The sequence below is a fragment of the Boleophthalmus pectinirostris genome, unplaced genomic scaffold (genome assembly GCF_026225935.1).
Source record: "Boleophthalmus pectinirostris isolate CB_2022bp ecotype Guang Dong unplaced genomic scaffold, ASM2622593v1 HiC_scaffold_6, whole genome shotgun sequence".
NCBI classification, from domain to species: domain Eukaryota; kingdom Metazoa; phylum Chordata; class Actinopteri; order Gobiiformes; family Gobiidae; genus Boleophthalmus; species Boleophthalmus pectinirostris.
The window spans coordinates 14,816,640-14,834,609 of NW_026571447.1; the positions used below are offsets into that span (position 1 = coordinate 14,816,640).

The 17,970-nt window shown below is 39.1% G+C and overlaps 2 protein-coding genes across 2 annotated transcripts; one reads left to right on the forward strand and one right to left on the reverse strand.

Annotated features, from left to right (window-relative positions):
• Positions 1 to 66: 66 nt before the first annotated feature.
• taf12 (TAF12 RNA polymerase II, TATA box binding protein (TBP)-associated factor) lies at positions 67 to 2,820 on the reverse strand. The gene is made up of 6 exons (XM_020940431.2): positions 2,661 to 2,820; positions 2,156 to 2,370; positions 1,994 to 2,071; positions 935 to 1,049; positions 467 to 555; positions 67 to 355 (listed from the first exon to the last, which is right to left on the reverse strand). Exons 2-6 carry the CDS (start codon positions 2,234 to 2,236, stop codon positions 320 to 322), a joined length of 399 nt encoding a protein of 132 aa, XP_020796090.1. The 5' UTR covers positions 2,237 to 2,370; positions 2,661 to 2,820; the 3' UTR covers positions 67 to 319.
• A 599-nt stretch (positions 2,821 to 3,419) lies between these two features.
• Positions 3,420 to 17,970, forward strand: si:ch211-79k12.1 (uncharacterized protein LOC568891 homolog). Its single transcript, XM_020940454.2, has 8 exons — positions 3,420 to 3,575; positions 4,187 to 4,302; positions 4,483 to 4,675; positions 5,714 to 5,853; positions 7,670 to 7,814; positions 12,695 to 12,754; positions 13,156 to 13,318; positions 17,242 to 17,970. The coding sequence occupies exons 1-8, from the start codon at positions 3,524 to 3,526 to the stop codon at positions 17,327 to 17,329; spliced, it is 957 nt and encodes a 318-aa protein (XP_020796113.1). The 5' UTR covers positions 3,420 to 3,523; the 3' UTR covers positions 17,330 to 17,970.

Below are 17,970 nucleotides of genomic sequence, written 5' to 3' on the forward strand. Positions count from 1 at the left end.
TTATGCACAATTGTAGAACTGTATGTATATGAATTATTGTAAATAAGACACATGTTGACAGACACACTGGGTTTGTTGGTTTATTGGCAAAAAAAAAAAATGCAGTCATTGTGTTGTGTTTTTTTCAGATACAATGAAAATGAAATTAAAATGTGTAGTAGACAAGACTTGTGTAATGATGGTCTCAAAACAAGAAATTAATGTAATAAAAATCTACTGACAAAAACAAAATCCTACACAAACCAGACTTGTCTTCATAAAAAATAAAGTAAACCATAAGAAATACACGATAAGTACAACAGGTCAATGTACAGTCTTGCTACTTTTTGGTTGTCTTGCGGATCAGTGCCATCCTCTGAAAGAAAAATAAATAAGTTCATATAAACATGTTTCATATTTAATTTTTGACAGATTACGCAGGTTTCCTTTTAAAAAAAAAGAAGAAATGAAGAGCTATCCAGTTTACCTGTTTATGTGCCTCTGTGGTGCAAGCTTTCTTAAATGGCCGTATCTCGTCTGATCCGTAACCAGGAATCCACATGTTCCACTGGCGCTCTAGAAAAGACAGTTTAAACACAACACTTAATATATGACAAAACTGACTTTTAAGCTATAGCCTTAGAATGTATTATTTACATTTCAAAATATGTGTCAAATAAATATTACTAAACTAAAAATAATATTACTACAGCCAGTAGCTTTGGATGTAAAAATAAATAAATTAAAAATTGTGGTGTACAATGTTACTCGAAATAGACATGCACATCTACTTGCTGAATACTCAAGCACACTTATAACAAATATTATTGAAGTAAAACTGCACTGGTAAACACATAGTCTCAGTATTCCAGTGTTTAATAATGACCATTGTACATTAATTATTTTTTAATACACAATACTGTTTCTATGTATTGAAAATCTACCATGAACTCACCTAGATGTAACTGAACATCTTTCACCTCCAAAGTGTTGGATTTGCGATGGCGTGCCAGTTGACAGGCAGCAGTCACTACACTTTCAATAAAGTCATCAGCAATTTGCAGCAGCATCTGAAGAATGGAAAATAGGTAACATTTAATATTATTGGGGAATGGATGAAATAATGTGTATTTTGGATTGTTTAGTTTAATCACAATATAAACCTTACACTCACAGTAGCAGTATGTTATTTTTCAGTGTGACATTGTGACAGGAGTCACAAGTAGTAACAAATACAGTTTCTGAAAAGTCTACATGTATTTAATTAAGGCTAAAAATAAATGGAGCGCAAAGGTTGCACAGGTTCCAGAAGTCAGTTTTCCCATAGACTTTTCTAAAAATACACATATTCAAAGTTCAAAGACATCGCAGACCATAACGTGGACATTGAAATCCATAATGTGGTTGTTTGAAGTCCAAAAAGGCCGTTTAAAATGCAAGATTCAGTAAAATGTTTTAATAACTTCACAGTTTATAGAGTTACAGAAAAAAATTTGACATAAAATTATAGGTAGAGAAAGAACTAAAATTTGGCTGTTTGCTGCAGGTGTTCCAATCAGTGAGAGCAGGTAGAGGGTGCTCTTGGAAAAAGTATCAAACCTTAAAACATAACGAACTCCACGCATTCCAAAGAAGTAAAAATTGCACGAGGAAAAATATAGTTAAAAGACCTTTATTTAAATGGTCAAAACCAGCATGTTTCGAGCAACCTGGTCGAAACATGCTGGTTGAAAGACCAGTTTGACTATATTTTTCCTAGTGCGATTTTTACTTCTTTGGAGTGCCTGGAGTCCATTGTGTTATAAAATTATAGGTCTTGTCGACATTAGTTAACATGTAGCAGATTATCCCTGAGCAAGCTTTCAAAATTTAAACTTCTTTTTTTCCCCAGAAAGTCTGCGTGATCACTGTTGCGCTCCATAAGTGTGTGATGTGTTGGGGAACTTGATATACAGCACAAAATAATAGTTTATAGGCTTTTATTATCATTATTACAACTACAAAAAACTCAAACCTCCTCTACATCTTCATCCAGCTGCTCATTTGGATCAATCTCTCTGACCAGGTCTTGTAGTTTCTTTTTGGAGAGAACCTGACAAGAAATCAGATGACATGAGAGAAAATACTTTTAATAGTTTTATATTATACTTTTAGCAAGTATTTAAGATCCACTCACTTGTGACCCCTCTGGGCTACTTCTACCAGCAGGACCCGCGGCTGTCAAAACCTTCAGAGCTGGAGTCGTGCTATTCGCCATGCTGCAGCAACAACCAGTTTATACTCCTTTGGAAGTTTGGGGACGCGGATATGTCGAATCGGGGTGTCTCGGTTTCTGTTCAAGTTGATCAGAAATCCAGATGTTGTCTTTTACAGATGTAGATGTCCGTAAACCTAAAAGAGTTGTTGTGTTGGTTAGCATAAGCGTTAGCTCCATGGCAATTACATAGGCTATCTGTACTAAGACAGGAGATGGCATCCACAAAAAATAAATCTACGACGTATTGCAACATTACAACGCTCTCAACATCATGTATGTAATATAACAGATGAGTAAATAAAACTGAAAAACGAAGGGGGAACAGGTGCTAAAAACAATAGCATTAGCTGCGAGTGCTAACACATACGGGGAATCCAACGCTGTAATCCGTAGCAGATCTGTGCATCAGTCATTGATATCTTACCATAAAATAAACACTATCTGTCCATTGTTTGTTGTAGTTGCTTGAACTGTATCAGGATGTCACCAAAATCCAAAATCTGATGCCAGGAAAAAAGAAACAGCATTGATGCTGTTGTTTTTTTCTGCCCTTCCGCCCACTTTCCTTCTATTTCCGGTGACAGTTTTTCCATTTTCTTGTCTGCTCCCTGCTGGCCCATTTGTAAACTGGCTTGCTAATCATAATATTGTGCTTAGTAGCCTCTACAAACAACAGAACATTTGTATTGGTCATCATTTGACCAATATATTGCCTATTGTCATCATATGACTTGACAAAATGAAACAGCTCTAGCAATATGAGAACAATAAGGCCTACTACTTATATGTTATTATCATTAAACAACAATGTGTTAATGCGTCAGCATCTTCTTCCCTCTGAACTAGATCAGGTTAAAAGCAAATCAATCATAGACCATATGAAGCGTGCAGCTTTGTGGGATCTGAAGGAGAAATGGACCGAAATGGACACGCGTTTATGGCATAATGCAAGCTTAGGCATTTTGTTTATCACTTATTTTCTAATTTGAGAAATGACATTCCTGTTTAGAAACAGACGTCACACGGAGCATTTTTAATTTTAGTGCCTCTTTTTCTTATTTATCTGACGCTTTATCCTACTAGAAGCACGTGCACTTTCCCAACGATTGTCAGTGGGATATGTTTAACTCCATGGTTTAACTAATATCGTATTATGTTTTTTGAGCACTTTTACGTCCCGAGCAGGTGAAAGCGAAAGCCACGCCTCCTCTTGTAGAAAATATAAGGAAGGACTTCTGCTCTCTTAGTGCGCACTTCTGAATTGTTGTGTTTTGTATCTCTACAACCATGAAAGCTCTCCTAGCAGCTTTGGTGATCGCCCTGATACAAGGCAGCGGTGGTAAATATAACATTTATGTAGACTATTTCTCTATAGAAACTATAACTTGGACCTATTTATTACTTGTCATGTGTTGCGTAGGTTTATTTACCTTTTCATCCGGTTCTGGGCTGCTCTCTCTCAAAGAATTTCTTCTGCTTATTTTTTTTTCTTTTTCTTTTGATTCCATTCCTGCAAGCCTATAGATTGAAAGGATATATATATATAAAACAAGAGTAGATTTTATTTATGTGTTTTAATTTATTTCTTCATTTTGCAACCAAGTAGAGTAGTTGCTCTATTCTATTGGTATGGTGTATTCTTTGACCATGTTTTTACCATGTCAGCTAAAAGTATTGTTATAACTAAATTGATAATGCACTTCTGTGGTGCATTTATTATCCAACAGAACATTCAAAACACATATCAACATCTGGTCACTTTTGATACTAACTTGAAGAACCGGTTAGCCTACTAAACCTTTAGTGTGGGGTATTTCCATGTTCTGTAATAGTCACCATTCCCTAGAAGAGGAACAGGTTGTGTTTAAGGTTTACATTTTTTGTTTTTGTTTCATTTCCCCTGTGTTTTTATGTTGTGATGTAACTGACCTGCTTTCTGTTTACACGCAGCTACTCTGCTCATCAGAGGGAATCCTGAGGTTGCACTGGCCGGGAAACCTTACAGTGTGGAATGCCTTCTGGAAGACTCCGAATACTCCATAGACAATGTCCATATGGAGCAATATGTAAATAAAATTTTGTATTTTAAGTCTGCACACTGACATGCAACTAAATGACCTGTTTGAATAATGGATGTACATTTTCAGATGTCAATTCAGGTTCACCATGTGTGAAATAATCTGCTTTGGAAAACATGACACTTACATTTGTGCTTTACTTAAGTGATAATTTCTCTGTCTCCTCAGTTCGGCAATGAATGGAGGTCCATAGGCAGTTGGGGCTACAGATGCTTTTCACGGACAATGCGGACAGAGGACAAACTCATGCTGAAGTTTTTCTTTATGTCTCCAAGACAACTCGGACCTTATCGTTGTGTGTTGGACGGCCCCAATGTGACTGCTGCAGAGTACACTGAACCACTGAACATCACCGTCCACTGTAAGTTCACATTACATTTTAAAGAACATTTTAAAGGAGATGTGCTCCTCTGTTTTTGGGGTTTAATGGTGGTTGCAACTTTTTTTTCAGTCAGGGAGCTACTTCCATTAATGAGTATTGTGACTTCTGTGCCAGACCTTAATAAAGACATTACAGAAAAACTTACAGTATATGATAGCAGTTGACCTGTTTACATTACTAAGTCATTTTAGATTAATATTGCAGTTCATAAACAATGGTCTACGCATATCATAATATAATTTATTACCAAGTACCAAAAACTGTTGTAGATATGCTTTGGCAGTGAAGGATGCCTTAAATATTCTCCTTGGCATATCTTAGATTATCAGCATCCTCTGTCTTCTCAGTGGCAATCAAATGGCACATAATGCCTTTTGATGGGCCCCTCGGACTCATGGGGGGGGATCAATACAAGGCAAAGATTAGACTGGACTAAAGGCCTGCGGAGACGGGAAGGCAGCCGGACTTTTGACGGACATGGACCATCTCCTCACTATGGAGGACAAAATGAGCCATTATTCACAACACTGCTTTTCTAAAGACCTCCCCATGATGAAGACTATTATCATCCTTATTGATTGCTCTGTGGAGTTGCCACAACTGGGAGGCATTCACCCCAAAATCTTTAAATGTAATCTAAAATGTGTTTATTGCTGGAAAATGTGGTCGGTCAGTTTTACCTTTCCTATGTGATGGTATATTAAAAATATGGTTAGTATTTAGAGTTAAATTACCAAACAATTCTTGTCTCACATACAACCCAGCTGCAGTAACATTTAAAAAAAATATCTATCTATTTTGATAGTGTTCTTTCATATGCACAATGCCAAATTCATTGAAGCTGCATGTTTGCATCAAATATGGCTATTACATTTAGAGCAGTTCTTTTTTTTTATTTTTACACTGTTCTTTTTAACTGTTCCCTTAAGTGACATTCTTAATAGATAACAATCACAGCCACAGTCTCATTGCTTGTAGATCATACGCCTTCATTCCTGTTTTTCTCCTGTGTGTTAGACTTGTATGGCCCGTGGCTGTCCCGGGAGGGCGACCGTGGTACAGTCAATGACATACTCACGGTGAGAGAATCAGAGGATGTTGTGTTGAAGTGCAAAGCTGAGTCGTCCGAAGAGCTGGAATTCTTCTGGTACAAGCAGGTGAGGAGGCTAAGGAAGGGGAACTTATCTACTTTATCTATCTGTATGATCTTCTTTTTCTCTCTTATAAATTATGTCTTATTTTCCTTATCCAGGTAGATCAAATTGTATATATAATAATTTATATAATAAAAATGCACGGATTTTAGTTATATATTTGGTTTAAAAATATTTTCCTTTTTTCTGTCACAAAAATGACAATAACACAACATCTTACACCTCTCTCAGACCCTTCACACTAAAGTTGTCCTGTAGATGTGAAGTAGACATGTTCTTTTCACAGACCTGTAAGAGCTCAGTGTAGCAGCTTGTTCCCTGCGTGGCTCTTCCACACAAGTGCTGTGCTGTTTAAGTGACCAGTTGGCTCCGGCCCACAAGTCGCAGGGGATTGCAGCTTTCCCACTTACACAGGATTAATAGTTTAATGAGGTCTAGACAAGAGCCAGTCAACCTGAAAACAATTATGTGGATAGATTCCTAATGATTTTTGTAGTGTTTGGTTAACCACCATTGAATTATTCAACTGGCCTCCTCTGAAAGCTGAGGAGTCCACGCCCCTGGGAAATTAAGATGTCTCTGAGTGAAATGCCACAGTGACAACAGACATGTCGGACAAGAAGAAGCTAATGAGTCAGAGGAGACGGCGTGCCCTTGTGGATGCGAGCTGCCACTACACTTTGAGCTGTCACTTAATGACTATTGTCGCTTGGAGCGACAGGTGAGATGGCACCATGAAAGAGAAGGCCCTTTTGGGAATAGCCAGACATAATTGGAGACTTTCTCCTTTTGTTATTCTTAAGATAAGTACTTCTGGGTTAATATGCTTATTTAAGGGTCATTGCTAATCTGTATTTCAAAGGGCTTACAACCACAAATCCTATTCAGTGCACATTATACTGTTCATACAGTTAATTACCATAGATTCATGCACATCTTTTTCAAGTCACTAAAATAGTTGGAGTAACAATAAGCACAGCTGAAGTTGTCTGGCACATGTCCAGGCACTGGTTTAAAGTGTGCATAAAGTCTGCTGATGTTTGCACAGGAGTAGATTAGATGGACTGTTCTAGTGTGATTCTAGTGCAGTGTGGACTGTAGTGTGACTGTAGTGTGATTGTAGTGGTATGAGGCCTTTGACAGACAGAGGCTCCAGGCATGAGGCCCTCACACTGACAGCAGGACATGGGCAGGAGCAGGCCTGCGCTCTGGGAGCCAGTAGATTTGCATAGAGAATGCTGCTTTGGCCAGACCTGGCCTTTATGGGAAATCCTCTTAATTCAGATCCATTCAAATTGAAATGGACTTTGTTGGCAGGGACTGCAGCTCCCAGGAGCCAAATCATTTGCATGGTGTAATGTCTTTTTTTTTGTACCCTCCTCTCCGTTCATTTGTTTTCCAGTCCTTGTGTTTGGCCTGGTATTTGTTCCCCTCATGTCAGGTTCTATCTTATAATGGTGCTGCTATTTTTGTGTCAACAATTCCTGCTCCCCTGCCATCTCATTAAGCTGTGTGTTAACAGTGTATAGTTCCACTCTTCAGTGCTGCTCTATCTGGGTTATTGACTTGTGTTGATGTGTGCTATTACTGCCATTGCAGCTCAGGTAAATAGGACACTTTTGGAGAACTGGGACAAATTTGTCCAGGTCTTTAGATGGCAACTTTGTTTATATCGTAACTTCTTCTTAACATTCTACATAATAGTCCACAATTACATTTAAAGGCTGTGTCACCTTCTTGCCACTATTGTTTCCAGAACAGAGCAGCAAACACACACATATTCAAAAGAAATAAATGAAAGAATGGGACTGTGTTTCAGTATGAAGACTGGATCCTGCCATCCTCTGTGCTCACACTGAACAATGTGAGTTTTCTGGATGAGGGCAGCTACACCTGCACTGTCCGGCACCCCACCATTCCCTCCCTGACCAGGAATAGCACCATTGAGCTCTCTGTGCTGACGGGTAAGCACACAACATGATCAACTTTTTTTTTTGTCATTCACTTTTTATTGGGTTTTTCTCATGTATAAAGACACACATAAAAAATAGACAACATTCAAACAGTAACAACAAAACAAAACAAAACAAACAAAAGTGGGGATTTGTATATGGACCTAACTACATCATACAAAGTTGGGTCTTTTTGTTGATACAGACTTTAACCATTTTGACCAATAGGTATTCAAATATATCTACCTTCAGTTTAAATGTAATCCTTTCCATTTTAAAAATGTTATACACCAAGTCAATCCATTCATTTATTGTAGGTGTTTCCTGTCTAAGCCATTTTCGAGTAATTCCTTTTTTGGTGGCCACTAATAACACTCTCATTAAGTATAAATCTGCTTTTGAGAGGTGCAATAAAACGAAATCTTCAAAATACATTCTCCTACTTTCTTTTATGACTAAAAGGAGAAGCAATTGTTATGGAATGTACAGGGAAATCCAGAAGCACCTAGATGTCATAATGAAACTAAAAGTGTTGACATTTTATGAGCTGTGAATGAATAACCATACAACAATAACTGTAGGACCTTAGGTGCTGTTTTATATAGTTAGTTAATGTCTAGTAATGTTTTATATAAAAAATTAATCAGAAATAGACATTTAATAAAACTTGACATATTTCACTATTCAAACGAATAAATAATGACAAAATTAAATGTACACAATTGGATAATTTTTGTCTCAGTTTATTTCTCTCTCAAGTAACTGCAGAAAAAATTGTATACATACAAGTTCAAACAGTAAATATTATTACATCAACGTCATCATATTTGGAAGCCGATATCTGAGCCAGCAAATTTTTCAGTATCAGCCCCGATATCCAATACGAGTACTGGAACAGTGCATCCCTACATTACACATTCGATTAGCACATCTACAGCTAATCTCTTTACCACTGACCTGTAAGACACCTGCCCTCCCACAATGCACTGCACTTTTTAAACACCTCATTTGCTCCCGTGAGGATTGTATTTCACTGTAAATTATGCAACTTCTAAAAATGCAATTACAGATATGAATGTTATTTATTATGGTTGAGTTATCTTATTACAACTACAACTGACTCATTGGTCACTGTGCTGGTGTAATATCAGAGGAGCATGTACCAATTAAAAAGGTAGTAATTGTGAAACAGGGATAGTGTTGGCTCATCCTTAACGCTACTTTGAGCAAATAGCATGTCACTGGAGCTATGTTGTATTACCTACCACTGCTGTAAAATGCTGCTGCTAAAGAGTGCAATCTTACTCCTATTTCAGCAAAAACGTTATCTACTTCTTTAGGGCTGTAAGATGAATCAAAATCAAATCAAAATCGCAATCTGAATGGACGCAATTAGCAAATCGCAAAGCCTGCAGTTTTTGAAGTACCATAATTTCCTCCACAAATAACAAAATATGCTGTCTTATTTTGCAAAAAACACTGGTAACCTTTAGATCTGCACAAACATTTTCTATAATATTAACTAGTATAAGTTGTCATTTCTTCTGGACAAGTTTAAAATGTGAATTTATTATTAAATTATACTATTATTAAAACATAAATATAAACACACAACAATGCAAACCTAACTGCAAACACAATTATATCTTTTTCTCAAATTGTTCAGATCTATACTTTGCTGTATCTGCGACTCTAATTGTTTTTTTTACCTTTGTTTTGCTCTTTGCTGTTATATTGTATATGTTAGCTCAGGGGTCTCAGACTCGCGGCCCGGGGGCCATCTGTGGCCCTCGGAAGGATTTTTTGCAGCCCTCCACTTAATTCCAAAGAATAATGTCAGTGCGGCCCGCAGTACATGTACGCACAATCCCACCCCCTACCGCAGGCCGCACTGACAGATGAAGCTGCAATCGGTGCCCATGTAGATTCACAACAACAGATTATTAACACAGTTTACATCCCAAAACTCAATTTACAGCAGTTGTGAAGCAACAAGTCTAAGTGGATCTGTTAATACGAGTACACGTGGACATAGAGCGTCACCGAAAAACCAAAACAAATCACACATGGTGGTACATGTGTGCGCACTTCACTTTACGCTCCCACAACCACAACATCAGAGCGCAGAGGAGGCACTGACAGAATTCCCCTGTTCATAAGTATGGGACCTTTATTGGAGGGGCTAATAAGAAATAAAAAGACATTGACACTGTTTACCTACTCAACACTCGGTGCGTAATTTGTTGGCAACCCGATGACCAAGCTCCACAAATGCGTCGCCGAAATCCACGAGCACTCAGCGGCAAACACAGCTGTCCCATCAATATGCAAGCACGACAAAACTGCACTGATCTATTCTAGAGGCTTGGCGACATGTTAGCAAAAAGTACAAGGCAAAAACAAGCGTCTTCCATCCATGTTTGACATACGAGAAGCAGATACACTCCAGTGTGGTCCGCTTTCACACCGGCAAACAAACTAAAACTGGTCCGATTAACGAGCCTCTGTATCCCGGTAGAACAGCGATACCTCCAGTAACCAATACTGATGTTCCCTGTTAATACCGCGGGCCGTCCTCATCTTATCACCATGAACTCATAAAACAGCAACATGTAAAACTTTCTACAAACTCACCGCACATCAGCCCAGAGTTCGGGTAACAGCAGCAGCCAACAGCGCTCACTGTAGCGCGCAACTCCTCAGGATGAGGCTGGGATCTGGTCCTTGGTCTTCTGTCGTCCTACAAGCGTGTTGGTCAGATGGTCCGGAGGCTCTGTCCTCCATGTGCTGGTTCCAAACAGTGGCGAGCAAGACGAGCGCGCAATGACTAGGTCCGAACGGGTACGTTCCGCCGTCTGCGGGGAAAGCGAGAATGCGCTGTGGACTACCTACAGGTCTGTGCGGGCTGCTCCGGTCCTCCGCGCTCAAGAACCGTGGCTGGTTCCGAGGTGGTGCAGCATCCGGACAGAAGCGTGAATCCAGTTTAGTTGGTGTCCGTCCTCCGCGCATTTGGTTCTTCCCGGGGAAAGCGCTTTTCACTCCCCGCTCCACATCTGAGCCTGGACAGAACCGGAGCTGCTCCTGCTGGTTCGGGACTCTGGTTTGGATCTAGTCTGACTGTATTTCTCACACGAGGCTAAAAGCAGGACATTTTTTAAAGGTGAATCAATTGAATGGGCAATTGCCTATTGCCATAAAATTATATGGTTAATTAAAGCCTAAAATAACAAATGCTGGTTCCTACATGATCACAGGGAACACCGGGACTTCTGTGCAGATTCTGCACATAAGTACACACCCCCAATTTTGACTCACTCTGGAACCACACGTTTGCACGTACTTGCTCTGATCTTTGTGCGTTACATTCTCAGTATTAGCCATTGTTGGTAAAATAATTTGAAAATGAATCGCGGCTGCGTCTGAACAACAATCTGTTATTGCGCTGGAGTTGTACAGCGCGTCATTTCAGGGAGAGGAGACGCGTTTCTCCCATGTTGCATCTAGAAGAGTTCGTTTGGACCTGCTGTCTGTGGTTTGGACCCGGGTTCGCGTTCACACCAGAGGAACCGCACCAAAGTTGGTAATTTGGTGCGGATTCAAGCGAACCGAGACCTCTTTTTTTGAGGTCTCGGTCCGCTTGATTTGGTCCAGGTCAGAGTCCGATTGACGCTTTCACACAAATGCCAACGAACCGAACTAACCACTTTTGGTTCGAATGGACCGTTTGGTGCGCACCAAATACTGTCGGTGTGAAAGCACCAAATACAGGTCAAGGCTCACTGATGAGCATCTTCAATCTATCTTGAGGATCTCATGTGCTTCCTCCTGCAAGCCAAATATCTCTCTGTGCAAGATGAAGCGTAGCCAGGTTTCAACCAGCAAGGAGTAGGTAAAAAAAGAAGAGTAGACGTATTAGTTTAAACTTATGTTCTGAATACATTTTCATGTTCTGAACTGTTATTTAAATATTAAGAAAGTGTGTTGCGTGTTGTTCTTTCTCTCTCTTTTTTTTCGTGCAACTACGATTTATCGAATACTCAATGCGGTCCAGCCTCACTCAGACTTTATCTAATGTGGCCCCCAGGTAATTTGAGTTTGAGACCCCTGTGTTAGCTGTTGTGTTCAAGTAATTTCCCTTGTGGATCAAAAAAGTTTGTCAAAGTTTAAAGGCGCACTTGGAAGAAGCATGCAATTTAGAATTTATTGTTTTTTGCAGTTTCTTAATGATTTGCCCTTATTTCTTATTACCTATTCCTATGACAGATATTGTTTTACATCCTGGATGAAAAGCAACTATGTAGTACACTGGGCCAAAACTCCTCTAATGTACTCACAGTAATTAATATTTGATGAATAAAAATGTTAGAAATACCTTTATTTATTTATTTTTAATAATATTTAAAGTATCAGAAAAAAAAAAGTTTTTTACATGTCAATTGCACGAAACATTTGGACAGAATTTTTCCCTAGTGAGATGTCATCAATTTGGAACTATGGAACTAACTAAACTTCCTGTAATTTTCAACACATTTTTCAACTTTTCTTCACAAATTGCTTCTTGATTGGTGTAGAAGTATAATTTATAAACCTGTCATACGCACTGTAAACCTGGTTGGGCCTTTAATGGGATGTAATAAGACAATTTACTGGCTAATTTTGTCATAGAATTTCTCATAATGTTTGAGCTTTTATTCATATGAAGCAGCTCTGTAGTTATTTAAACAACAGTTGCATAACATAATTGGATCTCCTGTATCAGCTGATATCGGTTATTGGCAGATATTTAAAATCAAAGTATCAGTATCGGAGCTGAAAAAGCTGGATTGGTGCATCCCTACCTCTGACATACTACTACAAAATATGTTTTAAAAGTCTACATTTCTGTCTTTCAGCGCTACAGTATAACATGTGGAAGCTGGAGAAGACTAGAAGCTATAAGGTGGAGCCAAGAGGTAGATATAAGTTCCTGTTTCTGCTGTTTGTGTCTGTGGAACTCATTTGTGTATATATAAATATATATATATATATATACACACACACACACACATATACATGCTTTTTATTGTGTTTTTAAACATAAAAAACAACCCCGACATCATTACACACATTCACAGACACACTTGCGCACACTCTCTCACTCACACATGCACACACTCACACATCACCCACGCAGCCACACAACTATACACACTTCCACTCACACCCAGACATGCTTGAGGAGAGAGGTGCTTACCTAACTGAAACCCTTCAAGATCTTTTTCTTCTACTACCACTACTAACTTTACCATTACTACTACTACTACAGACTAAAGCACCACTCTCAGACCACTAATCTGCCTTCTGCCATCAACAGAAAAAGAGAGGGAAAGACAGGAGATGAGCTCGTACCTGGACGGGGATTCGCAGATCATCTTGTTGACAGTAGGGGGCGTGTTGGCCTGCTTGGTGGCCATCATCTCTATGACAACCTTCTTCTGCTTCTGTGCCAAGAAGGTCAAGACCAGCAAGGGGCCCATGTAAGATATATATATATATTTTTTATTAATTTTTTTATTTTAATGTTTTATTTTAGGTTGCATTAAAGGTGCATTATTTCGAGTCATTACCTGAACTTTTCCACAGTATGGATTTAAATGCATCTATCTAGCATTCATTTCCATTACAGATGCGTTTATTGCTGAAAAAGTTGCATTCTGTCTATGAGTGGGGTCTCCTCTTCTCAGATTTGACCTGTAACTTGGTTTGGTAGTATCAGCTTTTTGTCTCCAAATTGATACGTTTAATACTATACTGTGGAACACTTCAGGAAATGTCCACAGAGACAAGCAGGTGACGGGTTCCATCAGAAAAGTGACATAGTGCACATTTATCTTTAGCAAGATTTAGCACCTTGCTGACTTAAAAAAAAAAAACTAAAAAAAAAACATCTGGGCCTTTTTAAACTTGAAGCAATCTTTCCTGTTCTAAAAACCATACAGTTAAAATGAGTCAGTTGTACCTGAAACACATTTCTGGTTGAAGTAAAAACACACAGCATTTGTGTTTGTTTAGGAAAGGTTAGGACTGGGCAGTATGATGAAAATTACAGTCTTTTTTTCCTATTATTGACCAATTTTGATATCTCTAAGGATTGATTTTATGGACATAAACAGGGCACAATTTAATAAGTACTATATAAAACTAAAAGACCAATTTATTCTCCAACGTCCAAACTCCAAACCACATGCTTTTACTTGCAGGGAATTGGTCTGGTGGCTTAGATAGTTGAGTTTAAAATCATACTGTGATACAGACCTCCACCAGAAAAGTTACATAGTGCACCTTTATGTGTGAATGAAGCAAAACACAACTCCAGGTATAACTTCTTAGGTTCTTTTTAAAGACAATGCAGTAAAGTGTATTTATCTTGTTGACATGTTTCGGCTGCTAGCTGCAAGCCATCTTCAGAACTGTCACCGGTGTTGGTGGTGACGTGTCGTATATCAGCTGTTGTTACTTCCTGTAGGCGTGGTCAGCCTGATGGACCTGGCAGGTCGCTCAGACTGACCACGCCTCTCGTCGCCCGGTGTTCTCTGGAGGAGGGTGTCCCAGGTGTGTGAAAGGAGGAACGCGCCATCATCACGGTTAATGCTGTCCGTGCCTCATTTCCTGATTGCAATGGCCTCCTTGATCCAGCCGGGGAGGCGTGGTCAGTCTGAGCGACCTGCCAGGTCCATCAGGCTGACCACGCCTACAGGAAGTAACAACAACTGATATACGACACGTCACCACCAACACCGGTGACAGTTCTGAAGACGGCTTGCAGCAGCAGCCGAAACATGTCAACAAGGTAAATACACTTTACTGCATTGTCTTTAAAAAGAACCTAAGAAGTTAAAGTATATAAGAAGACAAAATGAACATCATTGGCACAACTCCAGGTATGTTTGTGATGAGGAAACAACATTATAACACAGATCAGAAAATAGCATAATGTGGGCCCTTTAAACATTTTTGCTCAAAAACGAAATGTATCCGGCCATGACCCCACATAACTTCCCTCTGTACTTCTTACTGTCACCCTAAATCCTGTTCAAATGGATTATGTGTCTTGATGGTGTTTTGCTGAGGTCTACGCGCTCTCGCTGATATTTTCCCTAAGTCAGCCACATTCCGCCTCCTGCAGTTTGACTTTCTATTACAAATATGGCTATAGCTGCAATATTTCATCCTGTCTCATGCGATCCGAGCGAGGCCATCGGGGTGTGCGTGTGCCAGGGTACACCTTGGCGTCGTTTTCGCTGTGGTTTTGTTATGATGCCAAGCTCATACTCTAGAACCTCTTTCGCCACGCCATACTGAGCGGCGCACGTCTGGCTTTGTGCATTTCAAATAGACTGTGTTTTAAATTTCAAAGTGGGACAGGTTTCACCCACTTGACCTTATCTTTGATCTCCTTATGCCTTGCTAAAAAGTTGCTGTGTGTAGATATACTTGACTTGAAGTTATTCCTTAGTATTAAAACTCAATGTCAATACTCGATACTCAATACCAACTGCGATACCACAATGATGATAAAAAAAAAACCCTTTCTTTAGACAATACAATATGATTTTCAATATTAAATAATAGTATTTTCTTTTATATTACCCTGTAGTCTTATTTCTATCCTGTGAATGTGGCTTTTTTTAGTATCTATACCTCCTCAAATGACTTTCTTTTTTTACTAGTTTTAGCATCGATTACTATCTGATTTTCAATACTTATATGTTAGAATATGGCTGCAAAATTAATCACACTCAAATCAAAATTGCAATTTGAATGGAGGCTATTAACAAAGGCTGCAATTTTAGAAGTGCCCAAATTTCCTCCACAACCAATGTAATATTCTGTTTTATTGTTCATATAAACTGCTAGCCCTGCCGATTAGATCTGTACAAATGTGTCCTGGAAATGTGAATCTTGTATTAGTTTGTCAGTTCATATTTCAGTCAATTCTTCTCGATGAAAATGTGAACTTTCTTTGTATTATCCTATTATTAAAACAGAAGATGCAAACCAAATCATAATCGCAATGCTTGTCTGATAAATCACAATTATATATTTTTCCCAAATCTCGGGTCTTGGGCCTTAATGAGATGTGATGATAAATGAGCAATAAGATGTAAACCAGATTGCCACTGACTGCTTCTGACTGACTGACTGACTGCTAATGAGGAACTGGAATGGAACTAGATTTCTACAAATGCGCAAAATGTTCTGTCCTTTTGTGTGAGACTAATATAACTGAACAATGATCCTAGTGTACTGTTCAAGCAAAAAACATATTTATTTGATTTGAATAAGAAAATGATTGAATGAAATCAATGATTGATCAATATGACTTACATCAAAATTTTGCCTTTTTGCCATATCAGTCCTACTGTCTCACTGTTGATTCGAATGGTTAAAATTGCACTATGTAACTTTACTGGTGGAGTGGTTGCTACCTCCTTATCTACAAGGATATGGCATTGCTTTGCCAGGAATGGTCCATAGATTGATTCCACAGAAACAAACTGCTCAATGTAAGATTGTATTTTTGGCAAAAAATAGACTAAAATGAAAGCATGATTTAGCATTTCTTTTGTGTTTATTGCTTATAAAAACATGCATCTTTACTGGTAGTGGGCTTGTATCTCCACAAACCTGACCGTATGTGACCTGAAGGAAAGCCATTTCTTTCTTGTTTCCATGGAAATGTTGTTCCTTTAGCTATAATATTCCACAGTATGACATAAAAGTTATCTATTTCCATCAGGTATGTTCCAAAGTATGGTTTTAATTTACTATGTCCATGAAATTATGTAGGAGATGTGCCACCTCCAGAAAAGCTGCATACTATACCTTTAATGCCAAAAGATGTAACATTCCTGAAAAAGCTATACCCTTGCTATGGAGACAACCAGGTGACAGACCTAATTTTCATTCTAAACATGGCCCAAAATGGACAGAAACATATTTAGCTTTTCATATAAAAAAGATCTCCAAGTGGCCCAAAATGAAAGAACAAATACTGTGATGAGGAAATAGGGCAATACTTTTTTTGAGCTAGTTAGGAGCACACCGTCTACAGTAAGCCATTTATTATCAGCTTTTAAAAAGCACACCTTAATGCAGGACGTAACAGTCCTCTAATGCACAATGTAACCTCACATGGCTCCAGTCATTAGCTGCGTCTCTGTACCTGCTGAAAAACTGTGTATTTTAAAACTCTACTATATCTGCCTGTGTGTGACCCAGACTTTTGTGAACGTGCAGCAAAAGCTCAAACAAAATGGCCTTTTTAATATCCAAGGCCAAGTGCAGTTCCATTTCTTTGTGGAGTCCATAATTTCTTCACTTATACCTTTTCTGGCGCCTACTGGGAGGTCGATATACAGATAATCACGCTCTTCTGTCTTCTCTTTCTCCTCCTCAGCGATGACCACTCTGCGAAGAAGCCCATCTACAAATCTAGCCTGGAGTCCGTCCCCAGCACCTGCACCGACAAACAGCCTCTCGTGTGACGGCGTGCGGACCGCTCGGAGGGGGATGACAAGGAAGATGGAGGAAGATGGAGGGAGATGGGAGCGTGATGGAGTGGGTGGGCTGTGAATGAGGGATAGGGTTAGAATGGTACTTAAAAAGGTGAGATAGGGCCGGTATGAATGGTTGCTGCTCCGAGGGGAAGGACGGATGAGATGCAGAGAGCTGAAAGAAAGAGAACAAAATCGAAATCAGTAACAATTCGGGTGTAGGAAAAAAGCTGAAGGGCAAATGATTGCTTTAGAGGCCCTTTTTTTCCGCTTTTGGGTGTGGGTTGCCATAGTTACGCATTGATGGACAAAAGGAGGGGCAATTTTCTTTTCATTTATTCGTCGGTTTCGGAAAATGGTGAAGCTTCTTGCGGAGTGTACGAGGTAAAGACTCCTAGCAATTCTCGGCACACATAATTGCTCCGCTGTGATTATGAATGAGCCATTTATGTAATAGGACTGGGGTTGTTTAGCTGATTTTGTTCCCTCTCAAACTACCCCCTTTATTTTTTCCCAGCCACAACCTGCTTTGAAACATCTGCGTCGCTGTATTGTTTGAAGCGTTGGGTTTTAATAGCGCATTGCACTTTTTAAATTCACTTTTTGCACTTATTAAATGGATTTGAAAACCA